The sequence below is a fragment of the Trichomycterus rosablanca genome, chromosome 7, assembly GCF_030014385.1.
Source record: "Trichomycterus rosablanca isolate fTriRos1 chromosome 7, fTriRos1.hap1, whole genome shotgun sequence".
In the NCBI taxonomy this organism is placed as follows: Eukaryota; Metazoa; Chordata; class Actinopteri; order Siluriformes; family Trichomycteridae; genus Trichomycterus; species Trichomycterus rosablanca.
Window position 1 is genome coordinate 34,698,628 of NC_085994.1, and position 25,488 is coordinate 34,724,115.

The following is a 25,488-nucleotide window of genomic DNA, read 5'->3' on the forward strand; positions in this document are numbered from 1 at the left end:
TTTAAGTAAACAACAGTCCAAGAACACAAATCTGCTAAAACCTGTTAGAACCAAAGTTTTTGGGTTTTTTTTTTAAAGAAATGATAGTGTTAGTAAGTAAGTACAAGTCAGCTTAAGTGCTTAGTAAAAAGATGGGTTTTTAATCGTTTTTTAAAGACAGCAAGAGACTCAGATGTTCGGACAGAGGAAGTTTGTTCCACCACTTGGGTGCCAGTACAGAGAAGAGCCTTGATGCTTGTCTTCCTCTAGTCCTGGGTGGAGGATCATGTCGAGCGACATCACAAAGTTAAATGAATTGCTCCTGTATGCTCATTTTTTAAAAACCTGCCATAAACCTATTATATAAGTTACATTATTTAGACAAAGGTGTGTGTTTTAATGAATTAGTTACTAAAAAACCATCAATACTTCCATGACATACATGTCCATTACATGTACTGTATATAAAACATTTAACTTAACTGTGTATAAGGCCTATTTTATTTACATTTTACATTTTAAAATGTGCTGTATTTCTGGTTTTATTTAAAATGATAAAATAAATGGTATAAATCATATAAATGTTTAAATAAAGTGCTGTTCTAGGTTTAACAATCGTTGTTAAGCTCACATACTATTTATCACAGCTTTTGTGGGCGGGGTTAGCGATTGTTGAAGGCAAGTGGGCGGAGTTAAAGACCCGTTTGTGTTCTGTGTACAGTGTTTACATTACGTGGTGGGCGTGACCAAATACAGTTCGGTTTATAGTAGGGGGCGTGATCTGACGCTTACTAGGCATAAACGATGGCAGACAGGAGGTTGATGTAGTGCTGTACTAACGCTGCAGTGCTTCGTGTTAATGCCTGTAAGAACCGGTCGTCCGAGTATGATGAATGCAGGAGGAGACAAAACGCTGTCGAGCTCACAGTTTGATTTGAAAAGTTAAAGAAAGTGAACAATGTTAACGGCGACACTGAGACATGTCGGTTTGAGCAATATGAACTATGTGGTGAAGATAAGATAGAGCCTCTAGTGTAGTCTACTGTAATCGGTAAATCGTTTTACTGCTCCGGTTGTGAAAGACACTCCCGTTTATGAGCTTTTACTCGGACTAGTTTCTTTTTTTGGAATTCATGGAGAACATGGAGACGTTGACGGACGTTTTACTAGTCACTGCAAATGTGGGCTCCTTGTTTGACAACGTAAGTAGGCATCACTACACCAATGCATATTTATTTGCAGGTTGAGTAACAGGTTATTTATGGAATAATACAAGTGCTGATTTAATAGTGTAATGTTTAAATGAATAACCCTTATCAAGGGATAAGGTGACAACTGGATGTGTTGTACTGATTTTGTATGATATTTGGGATGCTTGGTGGGGTCCATGTGTACTAAAGTAGAAGTTTGCTATAACACCTGCTATACCAGCTCTCTAAAACTTAGCAACGGTTAGTGCGACTGTGCTAAGGTAACCAAAATACAACAGCAATTTAACAATAAACAAGCCAACAAACATTATAATATCCACAATTGTATATTATAATATATATTATAACCATTATAAAACATCATTGTTGCATTAATGTTCATACACCTCGATAATATTTGTGCGTTCTTACGCACTTCGTTATCATTTTCAGTCGCTAGGCTACGAGCCGTATACTACCGTACTGCGTAGTATGGACGCTTCTAAGCGTACGTACTATTTTAACGTACTAGTTAGTATAGTAAATTCGGCTCTGCCTATCATTACTTTCGAATCCTCGGACTGGAGTTGCAGCCTCTCCCCGGGTTTTGGGCACCTGTCACTGGACTCGCTGTGGAAGATTCTCCGCCCATTACAAGCGCGGTTGTGTTTGTATTCAAATTCAACAGGAAGCCGACCGCCAGGGTGAGACGTTTAAAAGGTTCAGTGCAGTGCAGCACTGTAATGTAGACAGAAATGACTTTACATTTTATTTTAAACAGAAAAAAACCCCAACACAAATGTATATACTTTACACTAACGTATTTATTTAATGAATATAAGTATTAATAGAAACTGACCGGCGGTCATCACAGACGGCAGTTTTATGGCCGCGTTCCAAACTGCATACAACTGTACTGAAGAGTGTTTACTAAAATACTACTGACTCACTTTTTGGCCCACTGTTATGCGATTTGGAACGCAGCCTGTACATACAAATCAGTTTAAACGTTTATAAACCCTTGAACTCAGGGTAATCCAGGACAGATTGAAACTTTCATTTGTCATATACACATGTACAGTACAGTGAAATTCTTTGGAAGCTTCTTTATGACATGTTTTATGACAGAATTGTAAATTGGGTATTCAATGCAGACACTGGTTGCCACACAACTTCAGGTTCCTGAGGAACTGGGTTCAAACCTTGTTTCTAGTCACTGCTTGTATATACTTAATGTGTACTCCAGTTTCCCCCACCCCCCTTAAATATGCAAAAGGTGGATTGGTTCCTTTAGACTGAGCCTGGATGACACTGAGTAAGTTGTGTGTACTGAGCACTGTTTAAAGTGTCTTTGCCTTGCATTATTCATTTTGCATGTTTGTGGTTTTCACAATTACTATAGACTTCTGCGCCACCCAAGCGCCTTATCCGAAGGAAAAAAAAAAGAATAAACTGTGATTTATGTATTAAACATGTAAAAACTTGCTTAATATAAAACAAGTTTTATTTAAAAATGTTAGAGGGGATGCCCCAAACTGCAAGTAAACCATTTATGCATGATGAAAAAAATTACAGTGTTTATGGAGCACTTTGGGCTTTTCTGTCATTTTTAACAATTAGATTTTAGATCGTTTGTAGTAATTTTTGCATTAAAATGTGTTTTGTCTGTTGCTTTTTGCAGAATTCATTGACAGGTTTCAGGAACCTTAACCCATAACACCTGTAAAATTTGTACTGTAGAATAAGCCAAAAATTAATACACGCATAACTTTTTAAATAACTTTTTTTTTGCAATATTATACAATGCTTTCTTTTACTGAATTACTTGTCCTATTACCAAAAAACTTTACTGTATGCTGTATACACACAAGTACCTTTAACTGCTGGAGCAGCTTGTTTGTTTACATTCCTGTACATTCTGTATATAATATTGTAAAGTAGGTTGATGCCGATTTACTTAGGCCATGTGTTGAAAAGTGTATAGGTGTCCACTATAGATATAATGTGATACTGACAATATTTCTAAAAGGCAGTCTATAAGGAAAATACCCAGCCACAATGCCTAATTTAAGTTTTATGACCACACATTATAATGCCTGAGTTACAGGTTAAGAACCCCCAGTACTCTAAAAAGTAAATAATTCATTTAACTGTAGTCATTGGAATGTTTTTAGAGGTCCGCCAACAGATCATTCTGGTCCACATACTTGATATGACACAGTTCTTAAACCAGATGCCCTGCCTGATGTAACTCTCCTTATTTTTATCCTGGTTTGGGACTGGCACTGAGAGCACATTGTGGTGGGGCGTGTACACATTCATGACTGGTTATGTCTGAGGGGAAAGAATAGTGATCGAAACATAGAAAAGCTTTAGAGGTGCGTAGGGTAAATTTTTAGCTTAACCTTTTGAGACGTTGCCATTTAGTAAGGCAGTCTGACATGTTAGCGTTTGTGAGCAGTAAAGATTTTGGTGAAGTGAAGGCCTTTTGTGTGAATGCCTTAAGCGTGACTAGCAGAAGGAATGTAAACAAGCCAGTCCAGCTTGGTGTTTTTCAGATGTTTTCTTAGTTGTGTAATACTTTACTTAAATAGGTTTAATAATTCTATTTCATCCTGTTCTATTAGATACTCTCACCTTATATAAAACTGTAAGAATATTTGATTAACCAGAGCTAAAGTAGTAGTTTATCCTATTATTTTATGCCTTTTGTGCATGTTTTAGTGCATATGTGTTTGTGCATACCAATGTGTGTGTTTTGAAGTGTGTTTGATTTAAAGTGTGTTTTTCTTATTAAAAGAGTATAATAATAATACTGATAATTATAATAATAAATTGGTAATAAATCAGTTACAATAAAAGGTCCTACACAGGCACTGCTTAACGAAAACACCACTTGTGTTTGAAAAGAAAACAAATCTGAAAATGTGAACACTTGGAAACTCTGATACACTGACAGTCATTTGCTCACAGCTTCTCTCCCCTCCAGGCAAATTTGTTCATTTACTTAGAAAACCTTTTGGAATGCTTTTTGTAGGCTCTTGGCTTGAGATCACAATCTTTACTCCATTTCAATATCTGATATTTGTTGTTTTAATAGTTTTGTCAGGGCATTGCCTCCACTATGAAGTGTTTGTGTAGACTTTGGGGTGATTGTACACCAGTGGAAATTTGGCTGTGTGCCAGGCTTCCTCAGGCCATATTTGGGAGAGAGTGTTCATGTTTGGGTTTATTGTGATCATAAACAGATGAATATCTCTCCCCAGAGAATTTCTCTACTCAACCTTTCTAAATAGATCAACTCTGACGTACGATCTGTGAAAACAAGCTTCCAAAAAGAAACTCAGAAACTCTCCAATTCACCTCACTTGCATGTCTTTGGACTGTGGGAGGAAACCCACACAGACACGGGGAGAACATGCAAACTCCACACAGGACCGCTCCACCAGGGAATCAAACCCAGGACCTTCTTTATGTGAGGCGACAGTGCTACCCACAGAGCCAACGTGCCACCCAAAATAAAGTAAAGCAAAAAACTCGACCAACAGATTTGAACTGAACTTTACCTGACATATTGTTATATGTATATAGTTCAGTGTGTATATAAGCAATAATACATTTAATGTAAACAATATTCAGCCAAATGTACCTAGACATCCAAGCATACGCTAGTTAGACATCCCATTCTGAAACCGTGAGCATTAATACGTAGTTGCCTCTTGTTTGCAGCTATAACATGCTTTACTCCTCTGGGATGCATTTGTGAGGTCGGACGAGAAGGCCTTAGCTTGCAGTAAACACTCCAAAATTCATCCCAAAGGAGTTACGCCCCAACAAACTCATCAGATCATTTCTTAATGGACCATGCTTTGTGCACATGAGCACAGCCATGCTATAACAAGAAATGCCTGCATATGTTTTGAACATCTTAACATCTTTCTTCCTCTTCAGGTCAAACTGTGATCTTACTTCTGTTGCACAATGCAGAGCTACCGTCTTATCGTTACTCATTACATTGCATAACACTCCAGAAGTCATTTCCTTCTCATTCAGCTGCCTCTGAACAGCACTTTTCAGGACCCTGTATTATTCCTTTATTGTTCCTTATACATGCCCATTCATACCACAGCGCTCTGGCTCTCTTACCAACACGTTGGGTGCAGCCAGAAATACAGGATGCTTCAAAAGCACTTAACATAATTTAAAAGGCCGTTCCTTGGATCCAAGCCCAGAGGGAGGAAATGATGTGGTACAAATTTAGGAAATTCTCAGGAGTCAGGAGATTAAGAAGTTTCCATAGACGTTGCCGTCTTTCCATTCTGTCAAGGAAAAAAGAAAAAAAAAACATAGTCCACATCGCACATAATCTGCTTTAAAGAGAATGTCATTCTCATGGTTGAAAGATTCTGTATGCAGCGTGTAAACCTGTTTTGTTCACAGGTTCAGGTAAGTTATACTATGGTTGTCATGGTAACTGAAAGATTAAACCATAAAACAGACGTGAGTTTGTTTTAAAAAAGTTATGTGAAACTAAGGATGACTGATATGGCCAAAATTTATGATCACTGTATATTTACTTTTGTATCATGGCAACGGTATACAGTTGAGGTCAAATATCACATACACTTGCAAAAGAAATATACACTATAAGGCCAAAAATATGTGGACATGTACTTGTGAGTTTTTGGACCTCTTGTTTTACCACTTTTATGGAACAGCTTTCACAAGATCACTTATAAACAATTTTTACCTCCTGCGGTTGGCTGTGTGACGGCTGTGTGAGGGAGCTGCATGACAAACAAACATGATGGAACATGTGTGAATTTTACTAAAAGTGGCTTTGTTTGGATTGCAATTAGTGTTTTGTCTATGCAACAGACTAATGCCAAAAAACATGTACATAATACTGTTTGTCCTGGTCAAATTTGTATTTGCTGAATGTTGTTCGAACATTCAGTAAAGTAATGATCTCTGTGACGTAGACTTAAGTTTGTAAAAAAAAAGCGCTAGCATGGCCTAGCCAGTGTCTTGACTTGAATTCAGTTACCACTGGTAGGTCATTAGAGTATCCCATTACTTTGGGGAATGGTTTTTGGGGAGGACAGTTTTCCAAGTACATTTACATTTTCAGCATTTAGCAAATGCTTTCATCCAAAGCAGTTGACAGTACTGTGACAGTATATTATCTAAGCAATTGAGGGTTAAGGGCCCAACAGTGGAAACCTAGCAGTGGTGGGGCTTGAACCAGCGACCTTTCGATTACTAGTCCAGTACCTTAACCTCTAGGCTACAACTGCTCTAGTAGAACGTAAAACACCGCCCAAGTATACAAATGATTTAAAGCTTTAATGTCCAACCACAGCTTTGGTACCTAGCATTAAAGTTTTGGTGTCTTAATCCTTTTTTCACTGTGAAATTAGCTTTTTAAGCACAATTTTGTGTATGCTTATAAATGTTAACATACAATATATGTGTGTAAATGGACACAGCAGATACATAACCTGCGAGAATGTTAACTATTTATTTTTTATTTGACTTTATCTAGCTTGGTGAAATCCAGAGTGACTGGCTTCGAGAATTCTTCACGGTGAGTTCCAAAGAAGTTACATGATCAAGGAGTGGCATGTTACCATTTTTGTTATCAAAAGAAGCACGCGTTAGGCTGTGGCTCTCCTCAGTCAAGGCAGAGTGTCTTTTATTCTTTATTTATTTTTTAAATTCTTTTTCTGTGTGATGAACAGACTGTGGACACATACAAGCCGCGCTTCATTGCCCTGCACTTTCAGGAGGTTGGGGGAAAGGACTACAAATCCAACATGGCCCATGCAGAGACCTTCTTCTGGTAGGTTTATTTTTCTTTACAGGAAAAATTTTAAAGTTATTGGCGCTCTAAACCAGTCTAAAAGTCAAAGACACACTGTATGGACACAAGTATTCAGACATCCCTTATAATGATGGAATTCATGTTTCAGCCACAATTGTTAACAGGTGTAATAAATCACTTATATAAAGTAGATTATATGCTTCCAACTTTGCAACAATAGTTTAGGAAAGGCCCTTTTATGTCCCAGCATGTCTGTGCCCCTGTGCACAATGCAAGCATGTTTTAAAGAAGCTCCAGTGGCCTACACAGAGCCCTGACATCAGACCCACTGAACAGCTTTGGAATGAACTGGAACATTAACCAAGGCTTTCTTGACCAACATCTGTGCCCAGCCATACAAATAATCTTTTGACTAAATGGGCAAAAATTCCCACAGACATACTTCAAAGTCTTGTGAGAAGCCTTCTCAGAAGAGTGGCTGCTGTTATAGCTGAAAGTATCCTGCAGAGATCACTCTATTTTGGATTTTATTTTATTTCGGCATGCCTAACAAGCTCATGGCCAGGTGTCCAGAATCTTTTGGCCATACAGTGTATTTATTTATTTATTAGGATTTTAATGTCATGTTTTTTATTCATGACAGGACAGGTAATTACTGGTTACACAAGATTTATCAGTTTAAGTCTTTAATGTCAAACACAGTCATGGTCAATTTTGTTTCTCCAATTCACCTCACTTGCATGTTTTTGGACTGTGGGCAGACGCTTTTATCCAAAGCAACTTACAGTAGTGTGACAATATATTGTCTAAGCAATTGAGGTTTAAGGGCCTTGCTCAAGGACCAACAGTGGCAACCTGGCTTGAACCAGTGACCTTTGGATTACTAATGGTTAAGGTACTGGACTAGAACAATATTGTGGTTGGAACTATAATGTAGGCGACCACATTGTGGCAGAAACAATGCACTCAACATGAAGAAACAATAAAATACTTGCTACTTTGTTCACACACGAGTTAGAAGCCAAACGAATAATACTAATTGTCACAAGTAATGTTTGATGAGGCACAGAGAATGCTTTGAAGTGTCGTTCAGAGGGATCTATCTACACTGTCCGTCCACCTGTGCCTCTTCTACCTGCCGACCAGCGTAATTGTGACCGTTCAGGACGTTACATCTTGCATGTGTTCATTTTGTTTTGCTTTTCCCATGTTGCAGGATCATTGAGTCGAGCTCAGAGATGAAAGACTTTGACAGAGTGTGTGTGTACATAGACACAGACTTCAAAGCAGAGGACAACTTTACAGTGAGTGCTGTGTGTTCTTGTTCAGTTCGGGTTTTTACCACTAGGTGGAGCGCTAGTCCATGGTCTGAAATCTTATTTGTTGACCTGTAAAATTTCATCGTTAGTACATTTGGTTTCCTGCATCCTACAGAGCACTTATAAATAGATTAGGGTTGTGATATTTTTTGTACTGAGTGGGGAGGTTTGACACTGTGTTTAAGTTACTGGTTTGTTTGTTTAAATTGACATTTTCGGCACTTTACAGACGCTTTTATCCAATGAGACTTATAGTACTGTGACGGTATACTGTCTAAGCAATTAAGGGTTAAGGGCCTTGTTTAAGGGCCCAACAGTGGCAACATGGCAGTGGTGGGGCTTGAACCAGCGACCTTTCGAATGCTTGTCCAACTGCCCATTAATAGAATACCTTTATTTGTCATTGACACATAGACAGATATACAGTACAATGAATTATTTTTCACATATCCCAGCTTATTTGGAAGCTGCGGTCAGAGTACAGGTTCAGCCATTGTACGGCGCCCCTGGAGCGGAGAGGATTAAGGGCCTTGCTTAAGGGCCCAACAGTGGCTGCTTGGCAGAGCTGGGATTCAAACTCCCAACATTTCAATTGATAACCCAAAGCTCTGTCCACTGTGCTACCACTGTACTTGGAGTACAGTATGTGCAGTGCAAATTCTAATAATGCCATTTACCTTGGATCAGAAATATGGCACAGTCAGGTCAGTAGGAGAGGTGTAGAAGCAAATTTAAAATCGTAAAACTGTCATAACTGCCAATTTACTTTTTACTTTTTTCCTTTTGGCTGCTCCCTTATTTAGGGGTCACCACAGTGGATAATTCTGGTGTACATACTTGACTTGGCACAGATTTATGCCGAATGCCTTTTCTAACAAAACCCTCCTTATTTTATTCAGTCTTGGGACCAACACTAAGAGGGCATTTACAAGTGTGCCTCCAAATATATAGGCTAATCGGCTATCCCCAGGACACCAGACATAGTCAATCATGTTTGTTCCTTTCAATGGGCTCCGAGAACAGGTGCTATAAGATAACGTTGATGAGCGCTAGATCTCATGGGATTTGTAGTTTTCCTGGTACTACGAGTAGTCAATTTACACTTTCTAATGCGGAGGTAATCGACTCTTTACAGAAAAAGAGATCTGTAGGGCCCCTCTCATTACAAATCGAGGTGTTTTTAACCGGCCTTAACAGAAGAATGAGTTTTTTGTTGGTTAAACGTTTGCATCTTTACATTTTTAAGCTGCTACATGCAGTTCATTGGAAAACAATCTATTAGAACTTACCCAGGTAGCTGTGTTTGTAATTGTTATTTAGTCACTTTAAAGTAAGGGTAGGGTTTCTGTTATTTTGTCCACCATCTCAATTCCCTGCTGAAAACGTGTGTGCATGGTTCGACTTTCCCTGCAATTGTAGCCAAAGTATTTAAGAACTGGTGGAGCATTTAAAGGCTAAATTGTTGACATTAGAGAGATTGGCATGATATTAACCCTAAACCCACCCAGGTGAGGAGTGATAGACCCATCGTGTGTGGAAAGTGTGAGAGTGTGTTAGAGGATTTTTTGTTGGTGCTACAGGCTGATGGACTGGGTTAATGTGCAGGAGTGGCCAGCCAGCAGGACCAGTCAATACGTTTAAGTCCAGATTAAAACTATTGATCAGCACCCTCAGTCTGGCCATGATAAATAAACTTGGGGGGGGGGGGGGGGGGGGGGGGGGGGGGGGGGGGGTGTTTTTCGGTAATCTTGAACATCTGTGCCTGTTTTACCCCACAGCCACCTCCTTAAACTCACCACACACACGCGCACACACCGTTACACCCCTAACATACATGTAGACCCGGCACAACAACATGAATTATTTATTTGCTGGTGTAGAAAGGATTATAATGTCATTTGATTTTGTCATTCCCTTCTAATTCCTTGTTAGTCATAGACTACTGCTGGTGACTTTTCTGTGCCCATAAAACCGGGATAGTTTGGTCGCACCCATTACAAGTGTATGGAACAGTGGTCTTTTGCCAAGGATGGGAAGAAAACCTAACTTTTTTTTTTTTTTTTTAATTGTGAGCATGCCTGGTCAAATGACATGCCTGGTTGTTTTTAAAGTATAAAACATTTTAATGCACAATGTTTACTTGCTATATTTAACATATGCAAAAGACAATGTAGCTTGTGCAAAATTAATGGCACATATCACGGGGATATGGGTCAGACCTAAAGTACCTAAAATGTATCAAATAAATATAAACGGTAGAAATAAACTTTTATTTCACATACACTGGTAATGCAGAAAAAAAAACTCCAGTAGGTAAACACACACACACACACACACACACACACACACACGAGTCTTTGCACAACACCTATCTTCATCAATCAGATCAGTGCAGCGTTTAATAAAAATCTATTGACTTACAACTGATTTTTTATCAAAACACGATTTGTACTGCTGCAGCCTGCTGGCATACACACACACACGCTACTGCCCAGCAAAGTGATGATCTACAACCTCCAGAAACTGATAACAAATCAATAGAGGCGGTGTAAGAGGAATGAGAATGCGGAGAAGTGTAGAATGAGGACACGGCTAACGTGTGTGTGTGTGTTCCAGACCAACCTTTGTTTTTTTAAGTATATAAAATATATATATTTATATTTATCCATCTATCTATATATATATTTATGTTTCTATATATCTATATATATTTTTACAATTGCTAAATGTTAATTTTAAACTTATTGCTTATTGTACAGTATATTATTATTATAATTATTATTGTATTATAGCACTGTCCCCCTCACAGCAAGAAGGGTACAATCCAGGTAGGGCTGTCCGGGTCCTTTCTGTGTGGAGTTTGCATGTTCTCCCCGTGTCTGCGTGGTTTTCCTCCAGGTGCTCCGGTTTCCTTCCACAGTCCAAAGACATACAAGTGAGGTGAATTGAAGATACAAAATTGTCCATGACTGTGTTTGATGACTGTGTTCATCTTGTGTAATAAGTAACTACTGTTTCTGTCATGAATGTAACCAAAGTATAAAACATTACATTAAAATCCTAATAAAATAAATAAATAAAATAATTATTACATAAGTTTATTGTTGGTTTTCTTAAATTGTCAAGAAAAAATGTATGTACAGCAACTTTAATTCTGAATTAAAATGCCAGTTAACTTTCTAGTAAGTTAGTAGCACTTTCTGGTGCTGTTATATCATAATATTAATATTATAAAATTATTATTATTTTTTAAGGATTGTTAAATTTGTCAGTATTGATGACAAAATATTTATATAAGTCGAGCCTAGCTAAATCGATCTAGTCATCATGCTAAAGAGGAAAACTAACATTTAAAACCTGAAAAGGTATCTGATCCTGTAAATCTGAACCCTAAGGTTAAAAATACATCTATATTTGTGCGACTCTGGGCTTTCTGCCTCTGGGTCAGAGCTCCCTGTAGGACCGTCCAGCCTCAGGGCCGGTCAACCAGAAAGCACCGTCATATTAAACTAACATTGCTTTACTTAAGATTTATTCCCTCCCGCATAGGGACGTCCAGTCTCGCTTCGAGGAGGTGTGTGTGTGTGTGAGTGTGTGTGTGTGTGTGTGTGTCTTGAAGGAGTTGTCAGGTGTTAGCGCTGCGGTGTGAAGTGGCCCAGAACAGCAGGTGATTTTTCTCTAGCCCGCGTCAGGACTGCGTTGCTGCTCCCGTGTTTAATCACTGTGTGATTGTTTTAATTTTCTGTTTATATTGATCTTGGCGAGACACGATTGATGAGAGGCTGCAGCCAGTACATTAAAAGCGCTCTCAGCTCTGAGATTGTGTGTGTGTGTGAGGGGGCGCAGATTTCTATGCATGTTTGTTATGGGTTTTAATAATCTGCCTTTAGTGACATTATTTTATTCATAACTGGGTTGTTAGAAAATTGTGTAAGTGGGTTGTGGAATTACATTGCTAAAACTCATGCTTACTGTTAACTATCAACACTGACAGGTCCTAACATTATGCAAAGCTGGGGGGCATTTTAAGAATATCGGTTTTTTTATTTATTTTATTTTATTAGGATTTTAACATCATGTTTTTTACACACCTTGGTTACATTCAGGACAGGTAGTTACTCATTAATCAGTTCAAGTCTTGAATGTCAAACATGGTCATGGGAGGAAACCGGAGCTCCCGGAACAAAACCCACGCACAGACACAGGGAGAAAATGCAAACTCCACACAGAAAGGACACGGATCGTTTCACCTGGGAATCAAACCCAGGGTCTTCTGCTGCGAGGCGACAGTGCAACCCACCATGCCGCCCTTAAGCATGTCTGAATGAGGGTGACATATTGTGATTACAGCCTTGTAAAAATTCATTATTTAAATATTTTTTCAGCTCCCACATTTAGGGGTCACCACAGCGGATCTGGTCCACATACCAGACCTGGCACAGTTTTGTTTTTTGGTTTTGTACCAGTAATATGTTAATAATAAAACCTTTTCCTTTGTATGTTTTCACAGGCGCTGGGGAGCATGTACTTCATTCACAAGTCACTAAAGAACTGCCAGCTGTATGATTTCAACAGTAAGAATTTATTTGTTTGAATTACGTAGCTAATACATTAATTAGCTTATTTTTTTAAAACTATTTACCCCGGTCAGTGTTGTGTTGAGTCTGGTGCCATTCAGAAGCACCATCCAGTTTGACACATGCAGAAATTCAATAGACAAAACCTCAAAGGACGGCCTAATAGTGCAAATTAACCAGTAAACTTGAGGCATTTAAACCTTACATGATTGAAAAGCGTTAAATCGCTAAACACACACTTTGAATTTTGAATTTTACAGCAAATTGCATATTATATGGGACAAGGCTCATTTCATGGTCCGTGGTGGAAATTAGGTAGAGCCTTATGTATAATATAAAACCTTGTTGATTTCCCTCCCTCAAGCACAGCCCGTGTTAGATGCCTGACCAGGTCCATAGTTGACAAATTCTCAGAGATGGTGGGCCAGAGCGGCCACACTGCTGCACCAGTCAAATAATTACATTTTAATCATTAGATGAGCATGTTATCAGTTTGATTGGTGCATGATGGTTTTCCTCTACTGGAATGTGAGTTAAACACCAGTGCAGCTTATTTGCATCACATTATGATTTTTTTACAATCTTTCAGAAATTCAGTTACTCATTCGGTTCAGCTGGCCTGGAGTCGTACGGACAATTTAACTTTCAGCTGCGTGTACATTCTGGTCACGCCGTCTCATGAATAAGCCTTTAAGAAGAAGCCTAATAGAAGAACCATAAAGCTCAGCGTGCTGACGAATTCAGCTCCCCATCAAATTCGTGTCCTATGGATCTCAGCACACGCTGCAGTGGGAGTAAAGCGAACATTAGTGTATTGATTTTCGTGTTTGCATGTCTCTCGTTCTCTTTCGCTCATTTCCTCGGCCTCTCTCGTCTCTTTTTTTCTCTCCCTTAGCCAAGGAGTTCAGACTGGTCACCGGACGCAACAAGTACGTGGGTTCTCTGGACGTGGTCAGCGCAGTGGAGAAAGAAAAATTCCCCAGGAACTTCTGGTCTGATGTAAGTGTGTGTATGACGTGTAGATCACTTTAAAAAATTCCGTATTTTTACCCAACTGATTGATACATGAAGGTGCGCAGGTGGCACAGCGGTAAACAACACTAGCCCTCTGTTGCTGGAATTCAGGGTTTAAATCCACAGTGGTGCTGAAGAGGACCTGAGTGAGTTGGACGGAGCACCCAGAACTGGCCGGTGATAAGAAGCAGATTGGGCACGTGTCAGAGGGAACATGTGGTGATTTAGTTCTCCTTACAAGTGACTGTGGATTCACAGTCTGGAATTTAAAATGACTAGATTGCAAGATAGAGGGGGGAAATCAAGGGAAAAAACATTTAAACCAACTGGCAGCTCTAAGTCATGAATAAATTAAATTTTATATCTGTGCCGATCATCTACACAGACCCAAGGAGGATGGGTCCCTTCTGAGTGTGGTTCCTATTTTTGCATTTCCTTCCCCTTTTTCCCCCAATTTAGCATAGTCAATTTGTCTTCCGCTGCTGGGGGACCCCTGATTGCATTCAAGGAGGGTATATTGCTGCCTAGTTCTAGTGGGCCCCTTCTTTTCACCCATGCTTTCTGTACAGGCGCCTCTATCTGCTAACCAGGGTCCTTACATAGCTTTTAAAGACCCCACCCACATAGTCCGTCATCCCACCCAGCAGACACAGTGGCCAATTAGCCAATTGTGCCCGATAGATGACGCCCAGCCAACCGGGGGCAGAGCCGAGATTCAAACCGAGATATTCAGAATCTCAGTGCTAGTGCTAGCAGAATCCATCCTGTAATTTTAATGGATTTTTTCTTTGCCACTGTCGCCCTTGACAGGGGTTTTTAGTCTGTTGGTCTTGGATGCTTTAAAGTTGCTTTGAGACAATGTCCACTGTATAAAGTGATGTCCACTGTAAATTTGACTTAACTTGACATGATTGGCTGTCTGAGGGAAGGGGGTTGACTGATGCCCTGCGATGAATTGTCTTTCTGCCCTGTACCCAGTGTAAAAATGAGTCAGTCATTGGTTAATTGATTATAGTTTTATAGTAGCTTGCTTATAGTCTGTTATTAATAATTCTATAGTTATTTTTTTCATTGACAATGTGACTAAACCTGTACAGTAATATATTTTTTTTAATTTTATAAGATTATATGAATTTAAATGTTTTTTATTCCAGAAAAAGTGGTCACGGAAGGGTTACATGAGGACACGGTGGATGATTCATGACCAGTAAGTGCACACAAACACACACAAACTTTCACACACTGCCCTACACAGTCATTCCTTTTATAAGCGTTAAGTCTGTTCCTTAGTGTGTGTGTGTCCTGGCCTTGCGTCCGCTGTGAAACAAAAGCTTTTCTTTTATATTTGCAGTGTCAGTGCAGTAAGATTGGCATTAATATCAGATATACAATAGCAGAGCAGTGATGGCGGCAGCTGTGCGCAGTGTGTACGATACCAAAGGGAGATACACACACACACACACACACATCCTGACAGCTTCTGAATTATAGCAGCTGGTAAGACTGACAGCATTGATATCGAGACTAATTACTGTACTAACACAGGCATATACAGTACACAGGCTCAGACAGGGACACTCCCTCTGACAGCTCATTAATTATAGCGGACTTAACGACACACATAAAAACACACTTAGCTTAGTTACACATGGTTGCTCACCAACACAAATGTTCTCGCACATTCACAAATTCAGCAAATATGCTGTCTTATATTTCAGCTCATTGCATCACGTGCACTGTAAGACTGAATAATAGTTGTTTTTTACTCTTTTTGGCGGCTTCAACCCTGGTCCTCAAGACTCATGTTCACCTAGTCTGCCAGCTGTGCTTTGGTGGCACATCTTTCTAAGAATTGTGTGTGTGTTTATTTGCAGGGGCCTGGATTTGGTAAATGTGCACCTTTTCCACGATGCTTCTAACCTTGAAGCATGCAAGTCTAGTCCATCTGTGTACTCCACCTATCGACAGAAAGCTCTTCAATATGTCATCAGCAGGTAGCTTTTAGTATACACATTTTATGTAATAAATAGAATCATAATTGATATTTTAAATTTTTTCACTAAATTTGAAAAAATTCAAATCATGTAAGAGTGTGAGTAGGTAACATGAAACAAACATTGTGCTTGCAGGGTATGTGACAGCAGTTACAGTCCTCTGCCCTTCTTCGTGTTTGGAGATTTTAACTTCCGCCTCGACACACTAAGTCTCCTACAGGTATTTTTTTCATCTGAGTGCATGCACAAACACAAATACAACACAACTACAGACAGGTGAATGTGTAACAGGGTGGGATGGGGCTGGCCATGCCACTGAGGCACCGGGTATAGCTTCGTACCTGCAAGAATTTAGAAATCCAATAGTCAAGGTAAAACAATACTGTGGCTGAAGAGCCAGAATAAACAAGAGAACTAACGTAAGTAAGGAGTGGCCAAAATAACAGAAACGGAACAGGTGTCAACGGAAAAATTATCAAAAGAAATGCAGAAAAAACGCTTGTAGACAGTGGACAGAAAAGGGTTAGAATAAGAATTGATTTTTATGGCCTTTTATGGCTTTGAGTGCATAAATGCTATAAAAACGGTCATGTTCATTTTTTAATTATAATTAATTAGTGTGTTCACGACATCTGTGGTATTGGTACAGATTAGTTTCTATGCAAAAAAAATTTTGCGTTCCAATGTCTAAAAAGTGTGTATGTGTATTCAGAGCCTCTCCACATCTGCTGAGGTGCAAACTGTGAAGAAAGACAGCACTAATGAAGTGGAAAGAATCATCTATGAAGAGAGAGACAACGACCACAAGGTGTGTAATTGCTAGAGAAATCTGACACTATGTCAGCTCAATGGGTACAAGTTTATTTTTAAAAGAGAACGAATCTTATTTATTTTTATTTAGAATTCTGAAAAAAATCAGGCACAATATCACATTATTTGTATGTCTATTTAAATCAGCTTCCCTCCTTACACTTAGAAATCAGTGTAAGTGGAGAATGTAATTCCTGCTTAGTACAAGATAATCAGTTTGGTTTGTTTTTAGGCAGGAGGAGCCAAAGACAAGATATATGAGATATATGAGAACAAGATATATACGGATATATGAATAAAGATTAGGGTAATAAAGATTGAAAGTATTTGAACCCCTGACCATGAGCTTGTTGAACGTCAACGTAAAGTCAGAAGTCAGTGCAGACCACTGGAGTTTCTTTAAACCAAGATTTCTTTATAGAGCTTGCTTTGTGCACAGAGGCACAAGTCAAGCTGAAACAAGGAAGAGCCTTCCATAAACTGTAGCTGCAAAATTGGAAGCATATAATTTCCTTTATATAAGTGTTTCATTACACCTGTTAGCAAATGTTGTGGTGAAAGACATGAATTCAAAAATTACAAGGGGTGTCCCAATACAGGTATGTCACACAGGATTTCACAATGTGCTCTCAGTCTGAAAAAAGAAGTAAAAGGTCAGAGCAGCAAAAACAACATCTGCATATTAAAAAAGAATGAAGAGCCCTACAAAATTCTTTGTTCTTATGTCTCGTTCTAAAGGTTCTGAGACTTAAATTTACACATGTGTATGTAGAACATTCAGAACACTTTTGGACAAGTTAAAAGAACACAGAGGCAACACCCTACAGGCCTGCACACCAGTACTGGGACGGAGAACATGGCCTATTCTGCTGCACATTACCTGAACCGATGTGACATGATTCATTCACTCTCCATTTTCACCTGAGCATAACCAACACTGTCCAGCCAGATTTATGACTTGCGAGATGATATTGACTTTTTTTACCAGTGGAGAAAATGCATGTCTGCATTAAGATTGCTCATGCTGAGGTGTGATTCATCTTACTGCCACCTTAGTAGAGACGTACTCCCAGTGTTTAGTGGCTTGTTCTTAAAGTGCCCTGCATTAACCTCTTTCTATCTGTCTCTTTTTTCTCTTTCTGTTTTTTCTTATAATCTCTGCCCTAATTCATTCCTAATATATTTATTCTCTTTCTGTCTGTTTGTGATACCAGCAGGTGCTTTTCCATATAGAGACAAAGCTGTTTGATTACCTACACCACATGCTTTTCAGAGAGAACAATGGACGAGAGGTAAACATCATACAGCATCATTTTTTACTAATAGCGAGGGGGGTGGGGTGATGGGTTTGTTTGTTAATGCATTTTGATTATTTTTAAGCAATACCACATGGATGCACAAATCTTTAGAATCAGATTTTTTCAAGAAATATTTGACAATTGGGCAAAGTCCGTTAGAAAAGTTAACTTATGTAAAAACAACATTGTATTGCATTGTATGATTTCTAATTACGACTGACCTCATGCGGACCGGTTAGAAACAGCCAAAGAACCAGATGTGGCCCGGGGGCCATACAATGCCGAGGTGTGCTCTACAAGAAAGAAATTACTGACTTGTATGAGTATGCTTAAATCCACGTATTAATTCCCACAGCTGCTGAAGTACGACAATGAAACAGCAGCATTCCAGGACGTCACTGCAGAAGAGAAGATTCTCTTTCCCCCCAGGTGAACAACCTCTTTTTTAATCTGAATATAAATTATTATTATTATTATGTGTACACATTGTAAGATCTGTGTTTCTTGGTTGTGTTGCAGTTACCCCTACAGTGAAGACTACACTAAACCCACCCAGTACATGAATACACGGTGCCCGTCCTGGTGTGATCGTATCCTCATGTCTCACAGTGCACGGGACATCATCTACAGAGTGAGCACTGCTCTAACAGCTATTTGAGTTTTGTTCAGACTGCAGGACTAATTGGATGTTCTTCCATGAGTATATTATGCGCTCTGACCCCAGCTTCCAAACAATCTAGGAAATGCGGAAAAAGAATTTCATTGTACTGTACTCATGTATATGTATATATGACAAACAAAAGCATTCTTTTTTTCTTCTTTTTCTTATGGGTTATTTCTTTATATCATCAATTTTATTGTATTATAACTGGCCAATTATAGAACATTATAACACATTTTGACTAATCAGAATTGTCTGTTGTTTAGAACCCCATTGTATATTGTGTGTTGTGTTTACAGAGAGAAGATGGAGAATCTAATGTTGTATATAACACACTGGGCCCGAATGTCTGCATGGGAGACCACAAGGTAAATAATACACATAAAAACCACGAACAATGATTAATAATGCACTAACATTTATTTGAAAGTGATGTTTTGTTATTTAATTGTTTTCCAGCCTGTTTTCTTGTTCTTTGCACTGAAAACTAACATCCAATGACACAAAATATGAAATGGTAAGTAGCTTCACTTCTGCACTATATACAACCCCTGGCAAAAATTATGGAATCACCACTCTTGGAAGATGTTCTGTCAATTGTTTAATTTTGTAGAAAAAAAATAAATCACAGACATGCCACAAAACTATCATTTTTCAAAATGTCAACCTTCTGGCATTAAGAAACAATAAAAAAAAGAAACAAATATAATAGTTGTGGTCAGTCACAATTGCTTTTTTTAGATCAAGTAGAGGAAAAAAATATGGAATCACTCAAATCTGAGGAAAATTAGATTAGATTTGCTAATTATTCTTCAGTTTAAAAAGAGTGCTCACACCTTGGAGAGCTGTTGCACAAAGCAGATTGTCATGAATCATGGTTCCAACACAAGATATGTCAGTTGAAACAAATGAGAGGATTATAAAACTCCTTCAAGAAGATAAATCATTGTGGAATGTCGCAAAAGATGTTGGTTGTTCCCAGTAAGCTGTGTTTAAAATCTGGACCAAGTACAAACAAAATGGGAAGGTTGTAAAAGGGAAGCATACTGGTAGACCAAGTAAGACATCAAAGCATCAAGATAGAAAACAAAGCAATATGTCTTGAAAACAGAAAATGCACAACAAAACAAATGAGAAACAAGTGGCCGGAAAGTGGAGTCAATGTCTGTGACTGAACTGTAAGAAATCACCTAAAAGAAATGGGATTTACATACAGAAAAGCCAAACAAAAGCCACCATTAACACCTAAAAAGAAAAGAACAAGGTTAAAGTAGGCTAAAGAAAAGCAATCGTGGACTGTGGGTGACTGGATAAAAGTGATCTTCAGTGATGAATCGCGAATCTGCATTGGGCAAGGTGATGATGCTGGAACTTTTGTTTGGTGTCTGTCCAATGAAATTTATGAAGATAACTACCTAAAGAAAACATGTTAATTTCCACAGTTGTTGATGATATGGGCCTGCATGTCGGGTAAAGGCACAGGGGAGATGGTCTTCAATAAATGCCAAAGTCCACATTGAAATTTTGGACGCTTTTCTTATTCCATCAGTTGAAAGGATGTTTGGTGATGATGACTTCATTTTTCAAGATGATAATGCATCTTGCCATAGGGCAAAGGACGTGAAAACTTTCCTTCAAGAAAACATATAATGTCAATGGCATGGCCTGCAAATAGTCCGGATCTCAATCCATTTGAAAATCTCTGGTGGAAATTGAAGAAAATGGTCAATGACAAGGTTCCAAGCTGATCTGGCAACAGCAAGAGACAGTTGACGGCAGATTGATGAAGAATACTGTTTGTCATTAGTTAACTCCATGCCTCAGAGAGTTTAAACCATTATAAAAGCCAGAGGTGGTGCAACAAAGTAATAATGGTGCAGTGTTTTCTAATGATTCCATAATTTTTTCCTCAGATTTGAGTGATTCCATATTTTTTTCCTCTACTTGATCTAAAAAAAAGCAATTGTGACTGACCACAACTATTATATTTGTTTCTTTTTTTATTGTTTCTTAATGCCAGAGGGTTGACAGTTTGAGAAATGATAGTTTTGTGGCATGTCTGTGATTTATTTTTTTTCTACAAAATTAAACAATTGAAAGAACATCTTCCAAGAGTGGTGATTCCATAATTTTTGCCAGGGGTTGTAGTTACTGATAAGGTTTTTTATGTTTTAAGTCATTATTTAAAATTTTATTGAAACTTACATGTTACATTTACATTTATTTCAAATATATATATATTTACATATATATATATCTCATGTAGGCGCTTGGGTTGGAATCTTAGGGGTGCTATCGACCAGTCAGGCATCTGCGCAGACATGGTTGGCTAATGTACGAGGGAAATGGTGATGACTGAAACAGCCTAGCCATTGGAAGGTGCACCTCAGTGCGTTCTCAGCGCTGATCCCAAGTCCGGATAAAAATAAGGAGGGTTGCATCGGTTTGGGCACCTTCCAATGGCTAGGTTGTTCGGACACCCCTTCATTCTCAGATACAGCCAGTCATGTCTGTGTAGACACCTGACCGGCTGATAGCACATTAATTCCAGTCCTAGCTTTCAATGGTAGTGGGTAGTGTGATTTATCACTGTGTCAATCAAGCACCTGAAGTGCCGATTTATTTATTTATTTTTATTTTATTTTCATCAACCGACATGTCCTGGCCAGGGTCGCAGTGGGTCCAGTTCCACCAGGAAACACTGAAAAGAAAATGAAATATGTAAATAAATATATTTAGGAAAAAACAAATAAATATGCAACATAAATCAAATTGAAAATACTTAATATATCAGTGGCGGCTGCTGGTCTTTCAAAGAGGGGAAGCTCATTGTCGGCTTACATCATAAAATTTGTCAATTTATTTATACATAAATTCTGCCCTCTGTTCCTTTTCAAGAAAATGGCCTGAAATGGGTTGCAGTTTGTCTTTCGACTTCACTCGCAAAATGAAGCTCCCAGTGATTAAGTGACGTGTAGAACTCAAAATAGCTGTCAATCAAAACGGGATTCAGCCTTTCGACTGATCCTCCAATCATCTTGCAGAAGCTCAGCGTCCAGACCCGCCCACAGCTCCATTCACCTCCAGAGACGCTCAGCGTCCGGGGGTGGGACAAAATCGTGGCATTTATCCAATGACCGGCGAGTTTTGAAGCAATGAAAAAAACTTTTCCATGCAGTCCCGTTGAAGTGAATAGACGCTCAGCTTCTGCGGGCAAATGCATTGACGCTACGGGAATGTATGAGAAGTTCGAGTCAGTCGATTTGTGATAAGTAGCTGATTCTGAACGAACTCGTCTTCGAGATGAACGTGTTCTAATGCATTTGTAGTCAATGAAATGTTAACACAACTGTACATATTTGACCATTTAATTTTTGACATTTTAGGGGAAGCTGAGCTTCCCTTGCAGTCTTAGAGAAGTCACCACTGTTATATATACATATTATATTTTATTCATGTTAGTCACATATTTGTTAGAATAAAATGTGTCTACACAAGTTTAGACTCCTCACTTCCTGTCCAGTCACTTTTACTCTAGTGCACGCTTTCACATTTATTCCGTACGAGTGTAGTACTCGGGGGATTGCTCCCGTGTGAACAATAAAAACTCTACCCTCTCCAGCTCTCTGATCCATCGCTATTAAATACTCTGTGTTTTGCTGTTTGCTGTGTTCGTAACACCCAGCAAAACACCATAAAGATGCCAGTGTTCATTAGTTACACATAGCAGGTCAGTGATCTATCCTGCCCCGCTGTCCGGTATTGGCATTTTTACGGCCATGATTTTGTTTTGCTGCCAGGTTTATGTGTGTACTATAGGTTATAAAGCTATTAGACCGGGTTTCTGATGGTGAGGTACATCATTGTTGGATAGAACTGCAGTTGATCATTCAGGATTGAATCGAAATCTTATTATGAAGATGTTAAGGTTTCTATATCGGTCCTATAAATTGAAAGCAGTAATTGTTTTAATTGTTTTGGTCCTCATTCCATGATAAAATCCCTGTCTTTAGCTTTTCGGGGTCTGGATTTACTAGGAGGTCAGATAAATTGGTCTTATTTGTAAGTGCAATCAGAAAGCTTGTGTGTTTAGTTATTGGGTATGTAGTGGGTCATGTTACGTCACTTTGCACAGATAGGTCTCTTGTTGCCTGTACTAGACAATGCAATTCACATCATAATGTCAGTTAAGCTTATTCTTGGTCTTCTTTATCTTCTGAGTAGGGCAAGCTGTAGCCTAGTGGTTAAAACACAGGACTAGTAATCCAAAGGTGGCTGGTTCAAGCCCCACCACTGCTAGGTTGCTGCTGTTGGGCCCCTGAGAAAGGCCCTTAACCCTCAGTTGCTCAGACTGTATACTGTAACTGTAATGTAAGTCGCTTTGGATAAAGGCGTCTGCTAAATGCCGTAAATGTAAATTAGTCTTTTCACTAGTCCTGTCATAACACTGCCTTCAATGTTGTTATGTGGGTGCATCATCACAAGCCCTAAGTAATATAACTTGCAGGACTTAATGTGGTTTAGTAGCTCCATTTGTGTTCTGGCCATCTTGGAAACTTGCTCAGTGGTCATCATCTTCCTCATGTTCGGCGGCACGGTGGAGCAGCCTGGGTCCTTTCTATGTGGAGTTTACATGTTCTCCCTGTGTCTGCGTGGGCTTCATGCAGGAGCTCCGGTTTCCTCCCACAGTCCAAAGACATGCAAGTGAGGTGAATTGGTGATACAAAATTGTCCATGACTGTGTTTAACATTAAACCATTAACATTAAACCAGTAACTACCTGTCCTGTCATGAATGTAAACAAAGTGTGTAAAACATGACGTTAAAATCCTAATAAATAAATAATCCTCATGTTTGCTTGAATTAGGCATATTTCTAGCTAAGTGAACTTCACAGCCCAGAAATTAGCATTTTTCATGTTTATTTGACAAGAAGAGTGTTGTTAAGGATCCACTACTGGATCAAAATATGGACATTTTTTATCAACACATTGTGGTACTGGGTTGGGTTTTTCCCCCTGTCCGCCTCATACAGCCACAAAAACAAGGTTCTGAAATGTAGTTAAAGTTGGGGGACTGGTGAGGCCACTACCACTGCGATCCAAGGCTGGAATTCCCAGCAGTGCTATTGGCATTTTGGGCGTCTACATACAGGTTTGGTTGGTTGATTGGTTATGAACCCAACAGGACCCTGACCAGGATAAAGCAGTGGTAAAACATCAAAATGAAATGAAAATGTAATTAAAGTCAAATTTTTAATAGACTTGAAGATTTTGGTAAGTTACATACTAGTTTATAATAAACTGGTAATTTTTCTATTTTCTGTATTGTTTTGTTTAGGTTTGCTGGTGTGTGTCAGTAAAGAAGGTTTACGGTCTGCTCTACAGTTTTGTTCTACAGACTCACAACCTGCATGGACATATTCTCCAGTTTTACTGTCCTCCTGATTTCTCTTCATCCTACATTCCATCTTTTGACCAAACCCTGCATAGTGTGACTGCATGACAGAGCCATGTACATGCACGGCGCTTTCAGCACTGGCTGTTCTTATTGTTCCATTATATTATAATTACACAGCATTCTGTTCGCTGCTGCCATCATGCTGCTCAGTAAACACACTCACAGTGACCAGATATTCCGGATTTGGTCTAATCTTCCGTTCATTTGTAGCCTCTGGAGTCTACATTTCTGTTTAAGTTGATTCTGAGGCCAGTCCTAGTGTGGACATTCCCTGTTCTTGCCCTTGTGGTTGTGTGTATCTCAACGGTGCTGTTACTCAGATTCTCCGATCAATAGAATATGCACGCACTGACCGCCGGGACGGATTCGAAAGCCGTCAGTGCTGTGTGAAATATGAAAATCTGTCCCAGAGCAGCTCTGGCTGACAGGCCTTCGGATTTTTAATTAGAGCTTCAGAACGCTACCGAATCTTAATACACAGCTGTTAACGTGGGGCTTTTCTGTTGAATATGACGAATGGTTCACCACATGAAATATTTCTTCGGACAGAAACAAATAAGAAAGCACCAAAACTGTGAGGACTGACCACTGTCTGAGCTAGATTTAATAGAACCTGTAAGGTCAAGAGTGTGTTTTCTTATTCCACCAACAATGTCAAGTTCATTACCAAGTTTTTAATATCTGGTGTATTTATCTTAATTTTAAAATATTTAAAACGTTTAGGATTTAGGATGTTTTCATGGCAGTCATACACTAAAAGCACTGTGTAGTTTATTTAATTATTAAAAATAATAATTAAAAAATATATATATATATATATCTAATTAGGTGAACACCAAGCTAATTGCATTACATTTGAATTAAATTCATTTTAATGTCCTGTTTGCCATAAAAATGGACATTAGTGCTAATGCGTTGCCAAAGATTGGACAAACTGAATATTAATAATAATAATAAAATAACAAGAATAAGGTTTTAAAAAGAAAAAATCACATACAAAATTTGATGTTGTTTTAACATAAAATGCTTAATTAATGTTTTAATTTTAAAAGCTTAATTTAAAAATATTTCTAACATGAATTCTATGAACTACAATCAAAAATACATTAATAATACATTAAAATTACTGTTCCAAACTTTTGATCCACTGATCATCAGCAGTCATCATGTTACTGACTCCCAGCGTTTTCCTTTTTTATTCATATTACACTTTTATTTGTAATTGGTGGCGAGGTGAATTATATTATGGTGTCTTAATATTCCTGTATGAAACACTCAGCATATACTGACTCCTGTTTTTAATAGATTAATTTTTGAGTTGCTTTACATTTATTATTATTAATATTTTACTTTTATTTGATTC

The 25,488-nt window shown here is 38.6% G+C and overlaps 1 protein-coding gene across 2 annotated transcripts; it reads left to right on the forward strand.

Annotated features, from left to right (window-relative positions):
* Positions 1 to 794: 794 nt before the first annotated feature.
* Positions 795 to 24,750, forward strand: inpp5l (inositol polyphosphate-5-phosphatase L). Of its 2 annotated transcripts, none has more exons than XM_062999295.1 (16): positions 795 to 1,181; positions 6,715 to 6,756; positions 6,911 to 7,011; positions 8,210 to 8,297; positions 12,823 to 12,886; positions 13,785 to 13,888; positions 15,058 to 15,110; positions 15,778 to 15,897; positions 16,033 to 16,117; positions 16,610 to 16,705; positions 17,922 to 17,999; positions 18,361 to 18,434; positions 18,525 to 18,636; positions 18,966 to 19,034; positions 19,126 to 19,183; positions 24,006 to 24,750. In XM_062999295.1, the coding sequence occupies exons 1-15, from the start codon at positions 1,113 to 1,115 to the stop codon at positions 19,165 to 19,167; spliced, it is 1,197 nt and encodes a 398-aa protein (XP_062855365.1). In that variant the 5' UTR covers positions 795 to 1,112; the 3' UTR covers positions 19,168 to 19,183; positions 24,006 to 24,750. The 2 variants fall into 2 exon arrangements, with proteins under 2 accessions (XP_062855365.1, XP_062855366.1); XM_062999296.1 differs by having other exon boundaries at positions 17,925 to 17,999.
* Positions 24,751 to 25,488: the final 738 nt, after the last annotated feature.

Excerpts from the sequence above, each read along its gene's own strand:
- inpp5l (XM_062999295.1), top strand. The coding sequence starts at position 1,113 with ATGGAGAACATGGAGACGTTGACGGACGTTTTACTAGTCACTGCAAAT. Across the intron at positions 7,012-8,209 it reads CATGCAGAGACCTTCTTCTG|GATCATTGAGTCGAGCTCAG; the intron begins GTAGGTTTATTT and ends CCCATGTTGCAG. Across the intron at positions 16,706-17,921 it reads AGAGAGACAACGACCACAAG|CAGGTGCTTTTCCATATAGA; the intron begins GTGTGTAATTGC and ends TTGTGATACCAG.